At 42.5% G+C, this 23,283-nt stretch overlaps 1 protein-coding gene across 1 annotated transcript in view; it reads right to left on the bottom strand.

The window, feature by feature from the left end:
• TTC23L (tetratricopeptide repeat domain 23 like) overlaps nt 1-23,283 on the bottom strand; it is a 45,447-nt gene extending 22,164 nt beyond the window's left edge. The window contains exons 1-6 of the mRNA XM_023739495.1: nt 22,741-23,283; nt 21,858-21,932; nt 15,514-15,703; nt 10,755-10,878; nt 1,863-2,019; nt 147-272 (exon numbers count right to left, since the gene is read on the bottom strand). Coding sequence (XP_023595263.1) covers nt 147-272; nt 1,863-2,019; nt 10,755-10,878; nt 15,514-15,703; nt 21,858-21,925 — 665 coding nt within the window. The 5' untranslated portion in view covers nt 21,926-21,932; nt 22,741-23,283. The remainder of the gene's footprint in view (nt 1-146; nt 273-1,862; nt 2,020-10,754; nt 10,879-15,513; nt 15,704-21,857; nt 21,933-22,740) is intronic.

The raw sequence follows: 23,283 nt of genomic DNA, 5'->3' as shown, positions 1-23,283 counted from the left end.
GTGAACATAAGCCTTGTTTATTACCATTTGAGTTTCTATATTTTCCCCCCAAATATTTCTCTTCCCTTTTGTAGAGAGTACAGAACACTTTTGTAATGCCAGGTCTCATTCATAAAAGCATAAATGTCTCTAAGCCCAGTGCTTACCTGCCCAAAGCAACAGTTAGGTCTTTCTCTGAAACTTGTAATCCACAAATGCCTCCCTTATCTAATTCTTTCAGCTCCTTCATGCTTCTCTCCGCCTTCTGCAGGCTGAAATAGGCCTCTCTACCAGTGAAATGGTCAAGGAAAATGCCAGGCACACAAACGAAGCCCCACTGCCCAGAGACAGCAGTTGATAATCAAACAAAAGGGTGCCATGGGAAAATGGAGCAGTATTTGAAAATGGGCACTTAACAAGGGGCTCCATTCTCCAGCATATGCTATCGAGAAGGGAGAATTCTTCAGAAAAGGACAAGGGCCTTGGGTTTCCTGTGGTGGCTGCCTGAATCCAGGGCTGGGGTGGGTGGCAGGCCTCTGGAGGAGTGAACGGAAACTGTAAGTTACACTAGATTTCCTTTAGAGGCATCTACTTCATGACAACAGTTATTCATTTTTCCCAAGTTCGTTCCTCTGAATGGAAAAAGAGAGGAACTAATTCTGCTGAAAGGGGGGCTTTTGCTGGGCTGTTTAGAAAGTACAAGCAAAAGCAGGGTTTTGTTGAGAGACTAACAGCAGGAAGGAAAATCCCCTTAATTTCCAAATATCCTTTTAGTTCCTTTCTTTTCAGTAGCCCCTGCTAGGTATTACAGTAGAAGACCACAGATCAGATTTTACAAGTTGATCATCAGTACAGAAGGGGAAGGAGCCCTGCTGGTGCAGTGGTTAAAGCACTCAGCTGCTAACCAAAAGGTCAGTGGTTCGAACCCACTAGCGGCTCCATGGGAGAAAGATGTGACCGTCTGCTCCCATAAAGATTTACAGCCTTGGAAACCCTATGGGGCAGTTCTACCCTGTCCTATATGGTTGCTGTGAGTCAGAATCAACTTGATGGCTACGGGTTATTCGGTTTTAGAGACAGGGAGCTGTAGAGAAGAGAGACTGGGGACACGAAGGCTCTACGAGTGCTCATGATTATTCAAAAACATGAAATGCCCTTAACAGTTTTGAAGAGAGATGGTCCCAAAAGGCTGCCAAAATCACAAGCTTTTTGAGGAGAGGGACATTTAACAGTCCTCCTCTGGGAATATAGGGAACTACATCTTTTATCTATTTTGCTTGGCCTGTGGCTTCAAGAGCCGTACTATCAAGAGCATTTCAAAAAAAAAAATGATGGTTACAATCACCTGGGGAGCTTTTAAAAATCTCAATGAACACACATACCCCAGACCTATTACATCAAAATCTCTAGGGTGGGACCCAGACATCAGTAATTCTCAAAGCTCCCCAGAGGATTATGATGTGCAGCCTTGTTTGCCAAACAGTGCTTGAAATGACCACCTATTTTCTCCCTTCCTGCACTACCTCCAACCAGTCACTCATGTCCTCGTTTTTCTCAAACCTGCCCCCACATCATTGCTAATACTGATTTTCTTGGGTGCCCAGTGAAGACAGACTCAGACAGACTTCCAACTGGCTAACTGGGGCTACAGATGTGTCCCCAGGGAGATCCCTCCCATGGCTCAACTCAAGGTGGATACGAGTAGACACAGGAGGGAAGTTCATACCCTTCTAGGTGGAGATAAGAGGTTTGTGGAGGGCTTAAGTATTGGAACAGAGCTACAGGGTTTTGGCTCAATCTCCCACCCTGGGTGTGAGAGGACCTATCTGACATGTGTGGCCTACAGCCCTGATCCCTGGACCCCACGAAGAAGGGAAGGATATTGGTTCTGCAGGAGCCAGGCCACTCCCAGAGTGTAGTAGAGCACGATCAGCGTTTCCACGATTTCCTTTTTCTCCTTGTTTGAGGTCGTGTTTACCTTCCAGGTTAGCAGCGTGCTCCTGGCTGACTCAGCATGTTTCTTGGCCTGAGCTGGGAGGCCTGGGGAAGTTTGACGGTGGGTGGCAAGAAACAAAGATTAAAAAGACATGATTCAGTGAAGACACTCCTGAGAGGAGATAAGATGGGCAGTGTGATTATTATATGGTCTATAGTAATGTCTCCCAAATATGGCTGTGCACCAGAATTATCTGGAAAGCTTGTTAAGAATATAGATTCCTCAGACCCACTGAGTTGGAATCTCTAGAAGAATGGGACCCAAGAAGCTATATTTTGAACAAATTCAACAAGGGATTCTTATGCAGCCATCCCTGCATTTGTCGGTAGACCTCGTTTGGAAACCATTGATAGAGATAGGAAGGAAAGCTGAGTATCCCTCTCCCAGTTCTGACATTAATGCCATGTGACCTTTTCAACTCGCAAAACTTCTTCCATGCTTCGAATGTAGAATGACAACAATAATTACAGAAGCTGCCCCTTACTAAACACACAGAGACAGTGTAGCAACCAACTAGGTTATGCCATAGAGTGCTGTGCTTTGGGCTTTCTGGGAAAGGCATTCTATAAATACAAGAGCTTATGAATGCAATTACTTCCATCTGGAGAGTTTTTCAATCCAAGATGAAGCTAATGATACTGACTGGTCACACACATATAAAAAGAATCCAACTTCTAAATGCAATGAGGCCCCTCACTAAGAAGACAAAGGGAATGCCAAACTCCTACCAGAGAGAACTTGTGGGGTTTTGTCCCCCTTGTTTTCTAACTAAAGGATGGTATTCCTAGGCACTTAGTCGAGCTGCTAGTTGTCCAGTTAATAGAGGGAGACCTGGGAACATTCAATTTACGAGATTACTTCTTTAACTTCCGGCCTCACCTGTGTCTAGTGATCCCTGATGGGGAAGGGGAAGCCCTGGGGAAAACAGAAAGGCCATCAAAGGACATATCCTAGGAGTTACCCTCCTCCCTCCTGAAAACAGTAATGGCTGGTGTTCACTTTCAGCAGGCACCAAGGGCTGATAAACATACCCATCACTGCCACGTAGGCCCAGTGCACCCCTAATCCTGATGCCATATTCCCCCTTTGCAACACCAGCCCCACGTCCTACTCAGCTTGCACTGCCTTTGGCCCTTGGAACTTGGTTTCACGATCTGGGTGCAAGCCAGTGGCAATAGGGCTAGTTTGCAAAGACTTGTCTTTTGATGCCTGTGGCGCTCACATGTTCCAAATGTGCTGGACCTCCTTAATGAGTTGCAACAATGGGAGGGGACAAAGCCTTCTCTGGGAGAACCCTAAAAGTGATCCAGGAACCAAGAAATCTTTGTAGAACGCTCATAGACGTCATGTTCTATAGGTTTCAACTGGAAATATAGACTCTGTCTCTCCCAAGGAGAAGACTGTGTCATAAGTTACCAGACAGCAGTGGCTCTCCAAGTGACTGTGCATCATGAACACCCTGTTAACATGCAGATTCCTGGGCCTCCATTCACAGAGTCAAAGGTGGGAAGTAAGAATGCACATCTATAATAAGCACCTAGGTGATACTGTACAGGTAATTTGAGAACCACACTCTGAGAAACACTGAGTTAGTAAAATCTTTTTACAGGAAGTGAGGAGCCCTTCTAGGGCTTGAGGAAGGAGCAATGAAGTAGTAAACTCGCAGAAAACTCTGCCTGGGACATCAGAAGCTGGAGCTTCTGTTTCAGAGACCGAGACAATAAAGCAGGAAACCAAGAGAGTCTTTTTATCAAATAGGTTTTCCACAACCAGGGTGTTAGGAAAGGCAGCAACCAAATTCAGATGCTTTCCTGGAAAGTGGTATCATATGCAGGGTCAGGAGGAGAAAGAAAGGTGAAACAGGGGGAGCTACTGAAAACCACCCCTGAATCAGCACAACTACCCCTCCAGGCTCACTGTTGTTACTGCTGTTGTGTGCTATCGACTCAACTCTGACTGTGGAGTTGATTCTGACTCATAGCAACCCTATATGACAAAGTAGAACTGCCTCATATGGTTTCCTAGGCTGTAATCACCACGTCTTTTCTCCCGAGGGGCCGCTGGTGAGTTCAAACTGCCAACTTTTTGGTTAGCAGCCAACCGTTGTGACACTAGGGTACCTTATGAAGGACACAGAAAAGGTAAATACATAGAGATCAGAGTTTAATAGCGGTTAACAGAGGTGGGAGATAGGTGGGAGGGAGGGGGAGGGAGGGAATTACTGTTTCAGAAGCACTGAGTTTTTGTTTATGGGGTTGAAAAATTTGGCAAAAGACACTGGTGATGGTTGCACAGCATGACTGATATAACTGATCTCACTGAATTGTATATGTGAAAAACGTCAAACTGGCAAATATGGTGCCTGTAGCGCCATGTGCAAATGTAAGCATACATTCTCATTTCTCTCCTATACTTTTACAACAATAAAAAGAGGCAATTAATAGCATCTAACAGGTAGAGTTGTTACAAGGATTAATTTAAATTAATCATGAGAAAGGATTAAACAGTGTCTGACACAGAGGAATGAAGTATTTTGAATAAGTATTTGCTATCATCATTATTGAAGCCCTAGTGGCTCAGTGGTTAGGAGCTTGGCTGCTAATCAAAAGGTCAGCAGTTCGAATTCACCAGCCTCTCCTCTGTCCTATAGGGTCACTATGAGTCGGAGTCGACTCAACGGCAACGGGTATCATCATTACTATTACCAAGGTCTCTTCCTGTATTAAGTAATTCACTATACTTGTTCTTCCTTTGGACATTTTTCTAGTCAGAGATGCTTACAGAATCTCTGTAAAAGGGCTGCATTCTCAAATGCAAACTCGATTCAGATTGGTATTAAGCTTCCTGCATGTCAGATTACCTGGGTTTTATCATTCCTTGCTTTTTCACGTGTACCACTTTTGTTTTCCCCAAGTAAACAGAGCAAGTAAGGCTCATGACTTATGCTTCTTTGTCTACACTTTGTGACACCTGTAACAGAGCCCTGAGTACCTGGAAAGTTTCCAGTCATAACACGCTGATTGATTAATTTATGACTTCATTAATAATAAGAAAAATATCAAGAACCTGTTTGTACATGTTAGTGTATTCTCCTTCCTGAACACCAAACTAAAACCAACGAAATTCATTGCTGTCGAGTCAATTCCAACTCATAGCAACCCTATAGGACATAGTAGAACTGCCCCATAGAGTTTCCAAGGAGCAGCTGGTGGATTCAAACTGCCAACCTTTTGGTTAGCAGCCCAACGTATAACCGCTGTGCCAACTTGAAAACAGTTCACCACTAGGAGGCACACCACTCTGGTGTTCTCCAATTGCCCTTTTCTCAGCTGCTTTATCACTGGGCTTCCTAGGATTTTCATCAGGTCATAAGGCAACAGAGTTCCACTTCGTGCCAAAGTTTCCCTTACTATTTCACTATTACTATGGAGCCCCAGTGGCACAGTGGTTAAGGGCTCAGCTGCTAACCAAAAGTCAGCAGTTCAAATCCACCAGCCGCTCCTTGGAAACCCTATGGAGCAGTTCTACTCGAGGCCCTATAGGGTCACTATGAGTCTCAATCGACTCGACAGCAATGGGTTTTTTTTTACTGGGCCAACCAACACCCTTTTACACTTCTGCTTTGCCAAGGCCTCATATTCTCTCATGTTGTTGGCTACTGAACCCCATTCCATCAATTACTCCATTTTTTAAAACCTTCCAACTCTCTCTCCTAACTGGCTGCTTCCCCTCTGCCAAAAATCTTCCTGGTCCTCCTTATTTTGTAAAACAGCTTCACTTGACTCTTCTGCCTTCTCTGGCTACCCTCCTATTTTTTCATCACACTTTCAATATATAAACCCATTGCTGTCTAGTCAAATTCTGACTCACAGCGACTCTTACATAGTAAGTAGACTATGTGTCTAGTCTACTGGTCCCTGTTCCTTCTCATCCACTTTCCCCTGGTCGTTGGGATCTGGCTTCTGTTCCAGCCGTTTTGTAGACACTGTTCTCCTAAAGTTCCCAAAGACCTCCTGATAAAAAAAATCCAGCCACTGTTTCTGAAGCCCCATCTTGTTGCAGTACCAGACATTCTCATCTGCTTGGCTTCTCCCCTTGGCTCCCAAGACACTGAACCAACTTAACTAATCAGTTGCCATTGAGTTGATTCCAACTGATGGTGGCCCCATGTGTGTCAGAGTAGAACTATGCACCACAGGGTTTTCAGTGGCTGATTTTTTGGAAGCAGATAACTAGACTTTTCTTCTGAGGCACCTCTGGGTGGACTCGAACCTCCAATGATTCAATTAGCAGCTGAGCATGCTAACTGACAGCACCACCCAGGGACTCTCCACTAACTTGGCTCTCCTTTATAAAAACAAACAAACAAAGAAAAAACCTCTTTGCCATTGAGTTGATTTTCACTCATGGTGACCCTACATGTTACAAAGTAGAACTGAGCTCCACAGGATTTTCTTGGTTGTAAAGTTTACGGAAGTAGATTGCCAGGCCTTTCACTTGGTGCACCACTGGGTAGACTCAAACCACCGAACTTTCCATTAGCAGCCAAGTGTAAATTGTTTGCACCACCCAAGGACCTCTCCTTTATGAACTTTCTCTAATTGATTCTTTGCTAACTCTTTACCAGGGTGCTTTATTCTCCTCGAGAATCCCTGAGTGGTGCAAATGGTTAACATGCTCAACTGCTAACTGAAAGGTTGGAGGTTCCAGGCCACCCAGAGGCACAGAACATAGGCCTGTTGAGCTCAAAAAAACCAAAACCAAACTGGTTGCTATTGAGTCGATTCTGACTCATAGCAACGCTATAGGACAGAGTAGAATTGCCCCATAGGGTTTCCAAGGAGCAGCTGGGTAGATTTGAACTGATGACTTTTTGTTTAGCAGTCAAGCTCTTAACCACTGTGCCACCAGGGCTCTGTCCAGTGACCTATTTCTGAAAAATCAGCCACTGAAAACTCTTCAGAGCACAGTTCTACTCTGACACACATGAGGTTGCCATGAGTTGGAATCCACATGAAGGCAACTGTGTTTTTTTCCTCTTCCATTAATGTGACCATTCCCAATGATTTGTCTTTTAGCTACTTCCTCTTCTTCTCTTTTTCCCTCTCAGAGGTATAATCAACTCCATAACTTCAACCTTGGCCTCCATGCTTACAATTTCCATTTCCCCTCCCAAGTTCTGATCTCAAATATTCTTTCATGCTTATGATTTGCCTTCTCTCCTCCTGAGTTCTGGCTCCCAATTTCAATATGTTATATTCAAAATCAGTTTAAAAAAAAAAACAAAAACCTGGACTCATCATTCCTCTCCTCAGACTACTTCCTTTTCATGACCTACCTATCTTTGAAAGTGGCACCTTCTGGGGCCTGAAACTTGAGGATAGTCTTTGGGTCTCACTTTTCCTCACCTCCAAATCGAACACCATGTCCTGCTAATTCTTCCTTCACAGTTTTTCTTAAAATTATCATTTTTCAATAGGTAATACATTTTCAGAGAAGCCCTTGTGGCACAGTGGTTAAGCACTCAGCTGTTAACCGAAAGGTCAGTGGTTTGAACTCACCAACTGCTCCACTAGAGAAAGATGTGGCAGTCTGCTTCCATAAAGATTAAACCAAAAAAGCAAATCCATTGCCATCAAGTCGATTCTGATTCATAGTGACCCTATAGGACAGAGCAGAACTGCCCCATAGGGTTTCCAAGGAGTGGATGGTGGATTCAAACTGTTGACCTTTTGGTTAGCAGCTGAGCTCTTAGCCACTGCACCAACAGGGCTCCTCCATAAAGATTACAGCCTTGGAAACCCTATGGGGCAGTCCTACTCTGCACACATGGAGTTACCATGAGTCAGAATCAACTCGACGATAACTAACAACATATTCAAATGTGTGTATGTACTAGTCCCCTGTTGATGGATTCTTGAGTTGTTTCCAATCTTTTACTACTGCAGACAATACTGCAAAGAATAATCTTATCCACACATCATTTTATAAGTGTACAATTTAGGAAATATTCCCAGAAGTAGGACTTCTAGTTTAAAGGATAATTGAATATGCCCTTCATAGATTCTTGAGTCCTCACCTTCTCACCAGTTCCCACTGTCCCTAGTCTGGTTTTGGACCTAGATGACTGAGACAGCTCCTGTTCTAGCTATCACTGCTACATTAATCTTTCCAAAATGGCACTTTGATTTTTTTCATCCTTCTTCTTGAAAATCTTCAATAGCCCTTCTTGCCTATAAATTACAAGTTCTTACAAATAAACTACAAATTCCTTAGCCTATATTTAAAACCACTATGGTCTGCCCATCTCCTCCTTTGTATCCTCCTTTCCAGGTTCATTTTACCAGTCCTAATCTTAGCCAGACAAGTCTGCTCACTGCTTTCTAAACAAACGAACTTTCCTACCACTGTACCTTTGTCTATGCCTTTCTCTTCATCAGAAATGTCCACCTTTCACTCTGCCTACCCAAACCCTAACTCATTTTTTAAGGTTCTGCTTGAATGCCAACTCCCCCGTTGAATCTGTTACTAACCACCCAACTTTCTCAATGCACTTTATTTAAGCACTTTGTTTAAATCAATTAAAGGGCATTTATCTTATAATGCCTTCAACTGTAGTTATGTCTCCATCTATCTTACCTTCCATACTAGGTTGTAAGTTCTTTGAGGGCAAAGACTATGCTTCTGTATCTTATATTTCCCAAAGTGCCTTTCACAGTACTTCACATGTAGAGGTTTCTCCCTAAATACTCTCTGAATGACTATTTACTGACAAAATTAGCCTTTTGGTTTGACCCCCATGCTCTAATGCTGGAAAAGGCTCACAGGGAAATGAGGAAAGCAGGTCTGGTGGCTGAATAACATGCACATGTGCAGCAAGGCATGACCAAGCAACGCCACACATATACTGCCTACACAGAAGGCTAGCTCATACATTCTGTTCATTTTAAAGCAGTTACAGGCTTAATGACAAAAAAACTAAGTGGAGCTCAGCAAGCACTTCATCCCTCTTGAAAGTTAATGAGTTTTAAAAAGTCTTAGTTGTTTTATTCCCTGACCATAGACTTTTTAAAAAGTTAAAGGTCAGGACAACAGTTGAAATAAAGGGCACTGGGCTGCTCTCAAAGAAGGTCACAGTCATAATCTATTGCAGAAGAACTCCAGGCTGGGCACCACAAAGTCTGGGTTCAAGGCTGGGCAGTTATACCATGTGGGCACTTCATCTAATCAAGTTGTTTTTCCCATCTACAAACAAACAAAAATCCTTTCTATACAGGAAAACTTTTTCCCTCTAACTTACTACCCCAAAAGTGGTTCTCCATTCAAGCAGCAGGAAGAACTGAATTAAGGAGACAAAAAATGATGTTCCCACCATCTTTTCTTATGTGAGCTATTTAACTATCTTGATTCAGCCTGGAATCTAATAGGAAAAGTACAACTCAAAGTCAGTTTGTAGCTGATGATGGAAAGGGTTGATTTCATAGTCCATAATTCTGACAAAAGTGATCTAACCAAGCCAGTGGAGACAGCACCTGGCTTGCCCTAGGTTCAGACAAAGCTCCCCATGAAGCACTTCTTGTATCCTTCCATTCCTCCCCCTCAAGTTCAAGTCATCATTATCTGAAGCCTGAATTCCAGCAAGAGTCACCTATCTCATCTCCCTGAATCTGGGCTGTCCCAGGGCCCAAGTATCATACTTGTCAGTGCCACGTCTAGTGCTAATGACCTACCAATTACCAAATCCATGCATCTCGCTTCAGCGTTTACCTTATTTGACTGTCTACCATCTGAAACTGTTGAAAACTATGCTGCACTTCTTCCTGAAATCTTCACATCTCCCTTGACACTGCCCCTCCTGATTCTTCTATTTCCTTTGCTGGCTTGTCTTCTGCTACTCATTTGTAAGGTTGGTGTTCCTTAGCTTTCTATCTTCTGTCTCTTCCTCTCTCTTTCTACATAATACTTATAATCAATTTCATCCACTCCTATGGCCTCTATTATTTCCTAGGTGCTAATTCCTCTCAAACTGACAACTTCCCCAGCTTCAGACCCACCTTTCAGTTGCCAAGCAAGGAACGTCAACCAGGTTGTTCCACAGGTACCTCACACTGGCCATGATCTTGCTACTGAAATCAGACTCAGTACCTTCCATCTGCCAACAAATATTCATTGAACCCTGACTGCAAAGTTCCTCCCCTGATGGAAATTATACTTGTATTTCAGCTTTAGCAAACATTCTTCCCCTATCCCTTCTAGTAGCACCATTTCTCTAGAATCACCTTTCCCCAAGCCAGACTTTCCAGGTACTTGAGTTCTGCCCTTGAAGCACCAGTCCTATTATTGGGCCTGCCTCCTTGATGCCAGCTCACCTGCCTGTCCTTCCCCTGTTGACCTGTGGCTGGAAATTCTGATACTGTCCTTTGCCCATGTGCAGTTGTTGGCAAGTCATTTAGCCTTTTTGTGCCCCAATGTCCTCATCTGCAAGCTAAGGATAATAATAGTATCATCTCCCTCCAAGGCATATTGTGAGGATTAAATAAGACTAGCTTGGTACACATTAAAAGTACTCAATATCATTGTCATCATTATTCTCTTTATTACTGAGATCCCCACCATCCTGTCTCAACCATGGACTTTCTCCTCCACTTGAGGAGGTGTGAATTGGGGGCAGAAAGGAACCTCTCATCATCTCCCCCTACCCAAAGTGGTTGTATGTGGGCTCAGTTCATCCCTCCCTCACAGGATGGCCCACCCACATCCAACTATGGAAACCAAGTACCTCTCAGTGTCAGGTAGCCATAAGCCAGGTTGGCCAAAGCCTGGGCACATTTCCAATGCTCTTCTCCAAAAATAATGCGAGAAAGGATGACACAGCGAATCAGCTCCTGGTTTGCTTGGGTATTCTGTGGAAAGCAAGTAAGTCATTAATTTATTTTTTGAAAAGGAAAAATATCCCCAGCCCACATTCTTGTCACTGGAATACACACATGAATTTACCTTTCATCTTTTTTTCTCTTTCCTTACCATTCCACTTGCAACCCATCAAGTCCTGTTAGCTCCACCTTAATCCTAAATCCTCAAACCAAGCTCTTCTCCTTATTTCTGCCATGAGTACCTAGTCCAAGCAACCCTCATCTTTAACCTGCCTGACCACAACAGCCTCTCCTGCTTTCTCTTGCCCCTCAGTCTACTTTCTCCATGATAGCCAGAATGATTTGTTTTAACCTTTTATTGTGGAAAATTTTCAAAATATACAAAAATAGCATGGATAATAAATCACTTGGCTTCATCATCAGTTATCTACTCATGGACAATCTTGTTTCATATCTACACTCCCCATCCACCTACCTTTCCCCTTTATTATTCTGAACAAATTTAAGACACATCTATTAATATTTCATAAGTTATCTCTAAAAGATAAGGACTTAAAAAAAATCACAAAACCAATATCTACCAAAAAATTAACAATAATACCTTAATATAAATATATAGTCTCATAAATCTATTTTTTTTTAGTTTGACTCAGAATCCAATTACAGTCTACACATGAGATCAGTTGCCAGATCTCTTAAGTCTCTTTTCAACTATAGGTTCCCCCTCTATTATGAATTATGCCCCCCCAAAAAACATATATTGAAGTCCTAACCCCTATACCCCTGTTTGGAAATAGGGGGTTTCTTTTGTTATGTTAATGAGATCATACTGGAATAGGGTGAGTCCTAAACCTAACCCCTTCTAAGTGGTAGCTTATAAAAGGAAAAAAAAACAGACACAGAGAACATACACAAAGGGGAAGACAGACACCATGTAAAGATATATCTAGAAGCAGCCAAGGAATGCCGAGGTTACAAAAGCGGAAAGAAGGATCTTCCTCTACAGCCCAGAGACAGAGAAAAAGGCAGAGAGTGCCTAGCCCTGCTGAAGCTCTGAATTCAAAATCGTAGCATCCAGAACTGTGAGAAAATGAATTTCTGTTCTTGTAGGCCACCCATTTGCATTATATTTTGTTATGGCAGCACTAGGAAACTAAGACACCCTTCATCTCTAATTCTTTTTTGTGCAAATTATTTGTTAAAGAAACTGGGTCATTTGGTCTACAGTGCTTCCCACAGAGGTGAATTTTGTTGATTCATTGTGTCCCTCCACTCTGTTCTGCCTTTGTATTAGTGGTTGGATTTAGAAGATTGGCTAGTTTTAGGCTTGACTTTTTTTTTTTTCCTTTTTTAGAAAGACTACTTCATAAGTGGTGGTGTGTTCTTTCCAGGGCCTTGAACCAGTTTGTTGCAGTTCGAACACCTGCTGAGAATTTGCATTTCTCTCCCAGACATACTGAATCAGAATCTACATTTTAACAAGATCCCCAGGGGATTCTTATAGATCCCTATTTTGTTAAAATGTAGATTCTGATTAGGTATATCTGGGTGGAACGGCAAATTCCCAGCAGGGGTTCGAACTGTAAGGAACCATTTCAAAGCCCTGGTTCTTTCATCAAAATACAACTTATTTCAGGTTTTTTTGTCTGATGTTAGAATAACTGGATGGATTAATTCATAAGAGACTATAAAATGTTTATATGATAATTGTATCATTCTTTCATTTATTAGCTGGTATAATTCTATAAAAGGAAATTGCCTTTGTCTACTTTTTGTTACCCACTAGTATAGCTCATATTAGAAAGGGAAGCTACACAATTTATTCTTTCCCCTTACTTGCCAGCTTTCAACATAATGAGTTCATTTACTAGTATCCTCCATGGTGACCAACAAGGTTTATTATTATTATTAATTTATAGATTTTTAGACATATTTGATGTGGTGGCATAATCTTTTAATATAAACTAGACCATGTGACTCTCCCATTCAAAACCTTCTGACAGCTTCTCGCCTTTTATTCTAAATAAAATCCAAAGTCCTTACCATGGCCTCCAAAATAAATAAATAGATAAAACCAAACTTGTTGCCATCAAGTCAATTCTGACTCATAGCAACCTTACAGGACAGAGTAGAACTGCCCCATGGGGTTTCCAAGGAGCAGACGGTGGATCTGAACTGCCAACCTTTTGGTTGGCAGCTGAGCTCTTAACCACTGCACCACCAGCGCTCCATGGCTCTGCATAACCTGGCCCTACTCTAATGAGCCCCCTGACTTCACTTCCTACCACTCTCTCCTCCTCTTCTTACTCACTCTGCGAGAGCCATACTGACCAACTGTTCTTCAACATGACAAACTCATTCTAACTCGGGGATTTTGCCGTTGCTATTCCCCCTGCTTGGGACACTCTTCCATGTGGTTCACTCTCTCATTTCATTTTGTTCACCTCAGAGAGGCCTTTCTTGGCCACTTTACCTAAAATAGCCTCTCATCACATCCCTTGCTATCCCCTTACCCATTTTATTTTTTTTCATAAAACTTACCTCTGTTTGATGTTGTATTAACTACTGTGTTTTGCTTGTTTGTCTATTTTCTGACTCCCTAAATAGAAGATAAGTTCCTTGAGGACAGAAGTTCATACCTCACGTTCACTGCTGTATGCCCTGTGCCTGGCACAGAGAAGAGACTCATTTCATAGTCATAGTTCATCTATTAGCAAGGATAGGGCTGGGGTAGGGAAAGAGCTTCCTCGCCCCTAGAGAACTGATAGGCAGAGCTCTCTTAGAAATCATAAAATTGTATTGTCAAGTCATAGATTTCAGTAACTTTTAAACTACAGCCATCTATTGGCTGTATCAACAGGCAAAGTCAGGCATTTATTTCCTGGTGAGGTGAAAACAGCACATCAAGGAATCAAAAGCCTGGACTTTCAGCCCTGGTTCTAATGTTTACTGAAAATATTGCTTTGGCAAAGATCACCCTGAGTCTCTGCTTCCTTCTCTGAGATTTGGAAACCTATCCCGTCTACCTCATAAGAGTTATTGTGAGGAAAAACATGAGTCAGCATCGAAGTGATCCAAACTTAAAAAGTGCTACGTAAATGTAACTGGCAGGTACAGCATGCCTTATGTGGGTTCAAGGACTGCTCTCCCTCCTGACCCCTATTCTCCCACCTAACCTGATGCTTCATCTGCTCCCTGCTCAAATATACGGAAACAAACGTTAGAGGGACACTTTCTGTGATGCTTTAAATGCCATCTATTCTGTCAGGATTTACGAGTGCTCACCATGGGCTTCCCACAGTAACAACTAAGTTCTATTTTGAAGCAGCAGCACAATACCATTAAAAAACAAACAACAACAAAACCACTGGACTGGGAGTTCCAAACCTTGTGTTCTGGTCCTGGCTTTGGACATTCTGTATTCATCCTTCCCCAAAATCCCTGCCCTGAAGAAACTGAAACAAGCAACATGGGCTATAGAGGTCAACCCAGTACTGCTGCTGCGGCTGGTGGCAATGTCCCAGCCCTTCAGAGCTGTGAGGACTGGGTATGGTGAAAGCCCTGCTATCCCTCAGATCTAACTCCCAAAGTCGAAATCTTTGTCATTATCCAAACTGACCAAGGAGTTTTAAGCCTTCAAAGCTCACACTTGTACTCCACGGCAGACAGTACTTAACTGCTTCTAGAAATGATCTTTCTAGGCTGGATTTGTGAGATACTAATGGGTCCAGGCCAGGACAATTCTGCTTTGCAAGCCTTCTGGGTAAATTACAGAGGACCCATCTAGGGAGGTATCAGCCTCTGCCTCTGAGGTAACTCCTAGCCTTTCCTAAGCCAGCTGCAGACTGTTTTATCACATTTGTACCTCAAGATCATTTTCTTCCTTGGCCAGGAAGTCAGTGTAAAAATTCTTCTGTTGATAGATCATGCTCTCGAAGCAAGCTGGTGCCTGCATTCAAATATTGACGGGTGTAACTGTGCTGTCTCAGGTTCCTGGATTTTGAACACTCTCGCTTATTCCCTTGCTCTGAGATCCTAGTTCCCAAGTCCTCAACTCACTCCTAGAAACTCATACCTGGACTCTCTGACCTCTGCAGCCACCTCCTGTTTCTGATCCTTTGGTTTATGATTCCACTATAACCACAGGCATCTTACCTGTATTCTTATCAAGCCTGAGCCCAGATCTCTGCCTGGCTACTCGTCCTCAGCCTCCTACCTCAATATCCTAATCCCTTCTGAGTGGTGTCTTATAAAAAGGGAAAACAGACACAGAAAGGTACACACACAGGGGATTACTCAAGGTGTACTTGTTACTCGAGATGTACTATCCTGAAACCTTCCAAGGAAAATTTAAAAAAAAAAATTTTTTTTTAACTTAAAGGTAATCCAACAGCAACAGAAAGAATCAAACACTATTTTTGAGTTTAAAACTAGGAGCACGAGTACTCCAAGGAAGAAAGCACAGTGAACCATGTGTGCTACACCAAGCCAGATGGGCTGGCTCCCCGACTATGCTTTGCTGTTTTCTCCCACTGTACAAAGAAATCAAATACCTTCCTCTACTACTTCATGCACATCAATCTGCAGTTGAGGTAGAGCTTCTCGAATCATGGATGCTATTTTTAAATTGAAACAAAAACCTAGTGAGTTTTTTGTTTGCTTTACCATTTTTTCCTTAATCAGCACAGCTGTTTTCTTCTGGGACTGGGCTAATTTGTCTTTGGGAAGAGACATGCGGTCTATGATCTTCTCCTCCTCCTCCTTGGATGTAGCATCTTCTTCACTCTCTCCAGAACCCCCAGTGTGATACAAGTCATCTATTTGCTGGTGTGCTGGGATGTTGGTTTGCTGTGACCTGTGGGTATCGGGGGGCGGGGTGTCAGGATTTAGCTTTTGCATATAGCAAACAAGGTTAAAACTGAAGAACATACCCCTCTTAACTGGGGGCTAGGGATATGATTTCTTGAGAAACACATGAAGGAGTAAAGCTAAAGTGGTAAGTTTATGATACCCTCAAAGCCCAGCCTTAGGATAGCAATGTGGTAGTTCAAATTAAACGGATTTGGCATCCCACCCACCTCTATTCGTATCACAGCTCTGCTAGTTACGAATCATATGATCCTAAGCAAATTATTACTTAATTTACTTCTCTGCCAAATGAGAACAACATGAGTATCTACCTGATGAGGTTATGGGAGGATTAAATGACATAATGCTCAAAAATCACTTAGTGCAGTGCTCTTTTAACATTAGCTATTATTATTACCATTAGCTCCATGATTTGCTTTCTTTATCTACAAAATGAGGATGTTGCATTGGAAGTTCTCAAAGATCCTTCTGGTTCTAAAATTCTGATCCATGCCAGGAAAGAAAATGGATATCGTAAAATAAGGGAAAGGGACCTAACATTCTGAGGCTAGATTTTGCATGTCCTGTTTCATATATCTCAAAAAACCTCAACATGCAGTGGCAACTAACTAAAGAGGACATGAGTCCCGCCAGGGAGAGGTACCCCACACTGGATCAAGTGCAGAGTCAGAAGAGAAATGGCCCTCTCGGGTGTTAGAAATAAATGTGGTAAGAAAGAGCGGATTGGGTTGACAATCAATCTCTCAACACACCCAAACACAAACGCACTCTCACACAACGTACAAGATCTTTGACTTCAATGCTTAACATGGGCATTGGAATGGCAGATAAACGTCAAAAGAGTTCATCTTAAACAACAAATTAGACAGCCATATCGAAATGTCACCAGAAAAAAAATCAGTAACGTGATCCAGAATAAACAGAATTATGAAATCTTAAGAGCAACTATAAAGAATTTCTTTCATTATAGTAAGTCCCCCGAGGAAATCATCTCTCCATTCACGATAGCTTTAAAAGTTCAATCACTGAATTTTTTAACATTTTTCTCCTGATTATATTTATGTAATAGTAAGTAATGAATATTCACTGTAAAAAAGAAAAAAAAGAAAAAGAAAAAAATCCGAAAAGCACAAAAGGAAAATGTCAACTGTAATCCTTCACAACTGATTTGAAAAATGACATGCTAATATCCATCTAGAGTCCTGTCTAAATAGCCTATGCAGAAGCATGCAGGCAAACCAAGTCGGGGCTAGGAGAGCAACATTTCTTCCGGTCCACGTCCAAGCAGGATCCCCTTCTGCCTACAGACAGAAGCATGCTTTCAGAAGACATGCTAACTCAGTGGAAAAGAGAGGGAAGGCTGGCTATGCAATGTTATCAGAAGACAGGTAATAAACTGGCCTCTTCTCTGCCTGGTGAATTCTGTACTCCCCTTCAAGACCATTCAGCTGTCAACTCTGCTGGAAGTCTTCTCTAATTAGAATAGAGGTAGGTTCACCCTCCAAAGTGCTTTAAAAAATTTGCCCCCTGTGAAAAACAGTGTAGTTGTGTCAGACCTCTAATTTCACAAGGAGGAGCTGGGCGGGGAAGGAATCAAGATTATTAGCATCAGTCAGAGGCTGATTCCTATGAGGCAGAGGTCAGACATACCTCCACTCTCCAACCTTTTTCCCAGTTCTGGCACCAGCTGTCCCTCCTGCTTCTCTGCTGGGTTCAATAATTTGTTGCAATAGCCACACAGAACTCACAGGCCATACCCACAGTTATGGGGTTTATTAGGGAAGTAACAGGTTACAATTCAAGATCAGGAATGACTCAGGATACAGTTTTTTGGTCAGGACAGCTTCTGGACCACGCTTGCAGGTAGGCCTCTCTCTCAGCTCTCGACCCCTTTTTGTCAGGGCTTTGCCCTGCTTGGGCAAGTGTTACAAAGCTCTAGCTCTGCCAGGAAGTGCCTGAAGGCACCCCACTCAACTAGTAAACCTCCTGCCCAAAGGTGCTCAGTTCTCTCACTCTGTGGGTCCACACACCCACTGTAGCCGCTTTGTTACACGTGCCAGGAAGCCCAATGAGTCATCTCATGCTGGTCTCCTGGTTCTGCTGCCACCGTTTCTCTGCTGCCACTTCTCGTCATCTTGTGCTGTTTCCAGTGTTAGAATTCTCTGTCTCCTGGGTCTAAGAGGTTCTCAGCATGGGGTCCCCAGGTCCAAAGGACACAGTCCGTTCTCAGCAATTCCTTTTTTTAAAATTTTTTTTATTGTACTTTAGGTGAAGGTTTACAGAACAAATAGTTTCTCATGAAACAGTAGTACACATATTGTTTTATGACATTGGTTAATAACCCCACAACATGTCAACCCTCTCCCTTCTCTTTTTTTTAGTGAAAATATACATAGCCAAATATACACCATTTCAAAAATTTCTATATGCACAGTTCAGTAACATCGACTACGTTCTTCCAATTGTGCTGCTATTCTCACTTTAGATGAAGGTTTACAGAACAAAACAGTTTCTCATTAAACAGTACACATGTTGCCCTATGACAATGGTTAACAACCTCACAACACCTCAACATTATCCTTACTCAGCCTTGGGTTCCCTATCACCAGCTTTCCTGTCCCCTTCTGCCTTCTAGCCCTTGTCCCTGGATTGCTGTGTCTCATTAGTCCTATTTGGTTTTATGGGGCTGTCCACTCCCCGGCTGAACGGTGAACCTCGGAAATGACTTTACCACTGAGCTAAAAGGGTATCTGGGGGCCATACTCTCGGGGTTTCTCCAGTCTCCTTTGGCCAGTAAATCTGGTCTTTTTTGTGTATGTGTTAGAATTTTGTTCTACATCCTTCTCCAGCTCTGTCGAGAACCCTCTGTTGTGATCCTGGTCAGAGCAGTCAGTGGTGGTAGCCAGGTACCATCTAGCTGTACTGGACTCAGTCTCGTGGAGGCCTTGGTAGCTGTGGTCCATTAGTCCTTTGGACTAATCTTTTCCTTGTATCCTGTTCTCTTCATTCTCCCTTGCTCCCGAAGGGGTGAGACCAGTGGAGTATCTTAGATGGCTGCTCACAGGCTTTTAAGACCCCAGACGCTACTCACCAAGGTAGAATGTAGAACATTGTCTTTATAAACTGTGTTATGCCAGTTGAGCTAGATGTTCCCCGAGACCATGGTCCCCACAGCCCTCTGCCCAGCAATTCAGTCCCTCAGGGAGTTTGGATGTGTCCATGGAGCTTCCATGACCTTTCCTTGTACAAGTTGTGTCTCAGCAATTCTTGGTGTTAGTGAGGTCCCCTCTCTCTCTGCTTCTGGGATTCGCTCCCTTTAAGCCTAGCAGGATGGCAAAACTGACCAATCCCCTTGTTAGGGTTCTATATAACTTATTTGCATGGTCCCACCCCTGCAAGGATTCCATGCATCTTATTTGCAGTTAGCAAGCTGTCCAATCCCCTTAGTGGGCCATAAGCACCTTATTTGCATAGTCCCACCCAATCATTTTTATGGGAGTCACAAGACCATGAATGGATAGAAGGACCAGATTAACCAATTCACTGCACCATAACCAGAAACCTCTATGACAGTATGAATGACATTATGTTCTAATTTTTTTTTAGGGGGTGGTGGTCTTTGTTTTGTTTCTGAGTCTTCTTTGCCTTCTAGCAAATGAACTCTACCAAGGAAGGGCTAAGTCTCATTCATTTCTGAAATCCTGATACTTGCCCCACAGTAAAAACAAATAATGGTTTGTTAAATGAATGAAAAAAGAAAGTGTCTCTGGAATGCCTGAAAAATAGAAAATCTATGGCAAAGATACCATAGCTCAAGAAAACGAATAGAAAATCTAGTCCCTTAATATAAGATTTTATGTAGGCTGTATAGTTCACAGATCTGGAGCAGAAGTTAACTCTATTAAGGTCACCAAAGAGATTACTAATTAAAAACTATAAGCCCCAAGTATTTTAAATTCAGCCTTGCATGTAATTAAGCTGAGACTAGAAGCAGCAGATTTCAATAGCAGAAACCACAAAGGAATGAGAAACACTAAGGTCTTCACAAATGATTTGTGAATACAAGACCTGAACTAGCATTGACCATCTTGTTATAAAAGATAATTAAAGATGGTTGAAGAATATTGACCACTCAGATACCTTGAAGAAGTCAGAATAAAAAGAATAATCAGGTTGAATGAAGGGCCTGCCTTGCCAGATTTATACTTATTCACGTTGCCTACATAAATATGAATTCTGGTTAGTTTATTTCCAAGAAATTCTGCTAGTGAATGCTAGATTTTTTTAACTTTATTTTTATAGCTATTTAAAACTATTTTATATTTATCTGATCCTCAAGTTATTTTATGAGGGAGCACAGAGTTGCACTTATCCAACACGGTAATCACAACCCACATGTGGCTATTGAGTACATGAAATGTGGCTAGTGTGAATTCAGTTGTACCACTGGTGTCAAACACACACAAGATTCTGAAGACTTAGTATGGAAAAAAGAATATAAAATATTTCATTAACGGTTTATGTAATAATATTTTGGATATATTGGGATAAACTATAGTATTACGATTACATTCACCTGTTTCTTTACTTTTTCAGTGTGGCTACTACCCATCCAATTTATAGCGACCCTATAGGACAGAGTAGAACTGCCTCATAGGATTTCCAAGGAGCAACTGGTGGATTCAGGTTCAAACTGCTGACCTTTTGGTTAGCAGCCAGCCGAGCTCTTAACCACTGCTGCACCAGGGCTCCAGTATGGTTACTAGAAAATTTTAAATTACCTATGTGGCTGGCATTTGTGGCTTGCGTTATATTTTTTTGGACAGCACTTGTATGGGGTAGTGGTTCTCAAGTGGGAGTGATTTTGCCCTGAGGGGTATTTGGCAAACTCTGGAGACTTTTTTTTTTTGGAAACCCTGGTGTGTAGCGTTTAAGCGTTTGGCTGCTAACCAAAAGGTCAGTAGTTCGAATCCACCAGGCGCTCCTTGGAAACCCTATGGGGCAGTTCTACTCTGTCCTATAGGGTCACTGTGAGTCAGAAATCAACTCCACGGCAACGGGTTTGGTTTGGTGTTTTTTTTTTTTTTTTTTTTTTTGGAGACCTTTTCCTTGTCTCAGTTAGGGGAAGTGCTACTGTTATCTGGTGGGTAGAGGACAGGGATGCTACTAAACATCCTATAAGGCACAGAACAGGCCTGAAAACAAAGAGTTATCCAGCACCAAGATTCAGAAACCCTGGTATAGAGGAATAGTTAAAGAACGGACTTTGGAATCAGACGGTTCAGTTTGAATACCACTTATTAGCTGTGTGACTTTAGGCAATTTGATTCAAATTTCTCATCTATAAAATGGAATAACAGTACCTCCCTCACATGGTTGTGAGAATTAAATGAGTTAACATGTGTAAAGTATTAGAACAGTGGCTGGTGCATAATATGTGCTCAACGAGCGTTAGCTAGTATGAAATGAACAATTTTATTTTACTCATTGTCTCTATTTCATGAAACTGAATTTTAATTCACTTATTAACTGTTACATACAATACTCTATGACTTCACTGATCTTATTTATTAATTAACTCAATCTTTATTTTAAAACACTTAACATTTCCCTTAAGTTAGGAAAAAAATTATTTTCCATCTCGCACAGGTTGTACAAGTACAAATTAGTTCTTATAGCAGACTGGTTATGAAAACACATCAGAAATGGGGGAGGAACAATCCAGAAAAGGAGGGTGAGAATGGTTGCACAACTTGAAGAATGTAATCAACGTCACTGAATTGTACATGCAGAAATTTTTGAATTGGTGTAGGTTCTGCTGTGTATAGTTTCAAAAACAACAACACAAAAGTATAAAAAAAAATAAGAAATAAAGATAGGGAACTCCCATCAGGGACTCATCCTCAAGGAAGAGGTGTTGGCTTTAAATTGTAGATTGGTGAAGAAATACACAGCGTCTTAAGTTAAAACAAAATGTTGAAGGGAAAGGAGAAAAAAAAACAAAACACATCACGGAGGCTCAACCTTCTATTCTATACAATACAGTGTGTGTGCCAAGCTTCTCACCAAGGTTTGCCTTGAGTGGGAAGTCCCAGTGTTTCAGACCAGTGAGTGTGACCCCAAGGCTCTATAATACTCACAGATGGAAGCATGAGTCCCAGTCACTGTCATTGCTGACAGTTGGGATGCGGATGGGGCTGGCTCGCATCTTCTTCCTACCAAGAAGCACATGTGAGGCCGGCTGTGGCCAAAAAAAATTAGAAGCTCCTATTTTCCCTCTACTGGATGCTGTTAACATTAAACTGAAACCGCCCAAATATACAACCCATCCTAAATCCACAAACAGACTATACACATTCAGGTATGGAGACCCCTAGAGAGTAGAAATTAAAGAGGATTGCTAAATTTGAGTTAGGTTCCTTTCACCGAATTTCCATTCCACATTACTTCCCCCAAATCTGTGGCCTTTTCTTTTTCCCCTCTTAAAAATGAAACACATTTACATACAGCTCTTGAATCATCAAAACTATGGTCTCCTACTCAAATCAGATACTGTTTTTGCAGGTATGACAGCAAGATGGATCCAAGCAAAAGCAACCAGTTCTCAAGTACTAAATGAAGTATTATCAGTGTAGAGGTCAGTTCTTCTCCTTTTCCTGGGCCCGTTTCACTATTTAATAAAAGGCTCATGTGTCTATTTTGGTTCTGTTGTGGGCTGATGGGGGAAATGGGCGGAACTCATGGAGAAGAACGTGGTTTATCTCTTGTGAGATTCAACTCTCATGGCTATCCCTGTAGCTTAAATATCAAACCCAAGTCGAATGCAGTTATTTACTGATTAAAGCCCACCTAGCCGCTCCTCATTTTACCCTGCAGAACGTCATTCGTTCCCACCTGAGCCCTGAGTCGCCCTCTGACCCCGGCTCCAGAACATCCACATTCCGAAAATCAGAGAGGAGGAATCACTAATTTCTCTTTCTAATCTGAATTTTCAGAACTATGACCAGGTCAAAAGTGTCTGACCTCTCAAACTCCTGAACTGTTCCGTGAAGCTCCACATGGCCTTGAATTAGAGAACCAAACTTTGACCCCACTCTCAAATACAAATCCCTTCTTCCTTTTCTGCGGTTTCGCGGTACCGTCGTTAATCCCGACGCCACATCCTTCTAGTCACTAGCTATCCGAACTTCTCCCAGCTTCCTTCTGGTAGGCGGTGCTCCGTCACTGATGTTGTAACCCGAAAAGCTAGGTGAAGGCGCCTGCGAAGCTACCGTTCCGGTGCGTACCTGGCCAGGGCTGAGAAGCCACGCCCCGGAACTAGCCTTCCCGGCTCCCTCAGCTTCCTCGGGCGGCGTCAGACTCCAGGCTTTGGGAGACCTCAGGCGCCTTGCGGGAGCAAGACGCTCTGCGAGGTATGGCTTTCCTTTAGGCTGTCCAGGTTCGGCCTCAGGGACAATGGCTTTGCCAAGGGAACAGAACGCTGCTGGCCCATTCGGAAGTGGAGCGCGCTAGCCCGTAGTCATAGTGACGTGGGGCACTTCCGGCCCTGGGGACTGCGGGGCCGCT

The sequence above is a fragment of the Trichechus manatus genome, unplaced genomic scaffold (genome assembly GCF_000243295.1).
Source record: "Trichechus manatus latirostris isolate Lorelei unplaced genomic scaffold, TriManLat1.0 scaffold00135, whole genome shotgun sequence".
In the NCBI taxonomy this organism is placed as follows: Eukaryota; Metazoa; Chordata; class Mammalia; order Sirenia; family Trichechidae; genus Trichechus; species Trichechus manatus.
The sequence above is the reverse complement of the archived record's forward strand: the minus strand, read 5'-3'. Positions and strand labels throughout refer to the sequence as shown.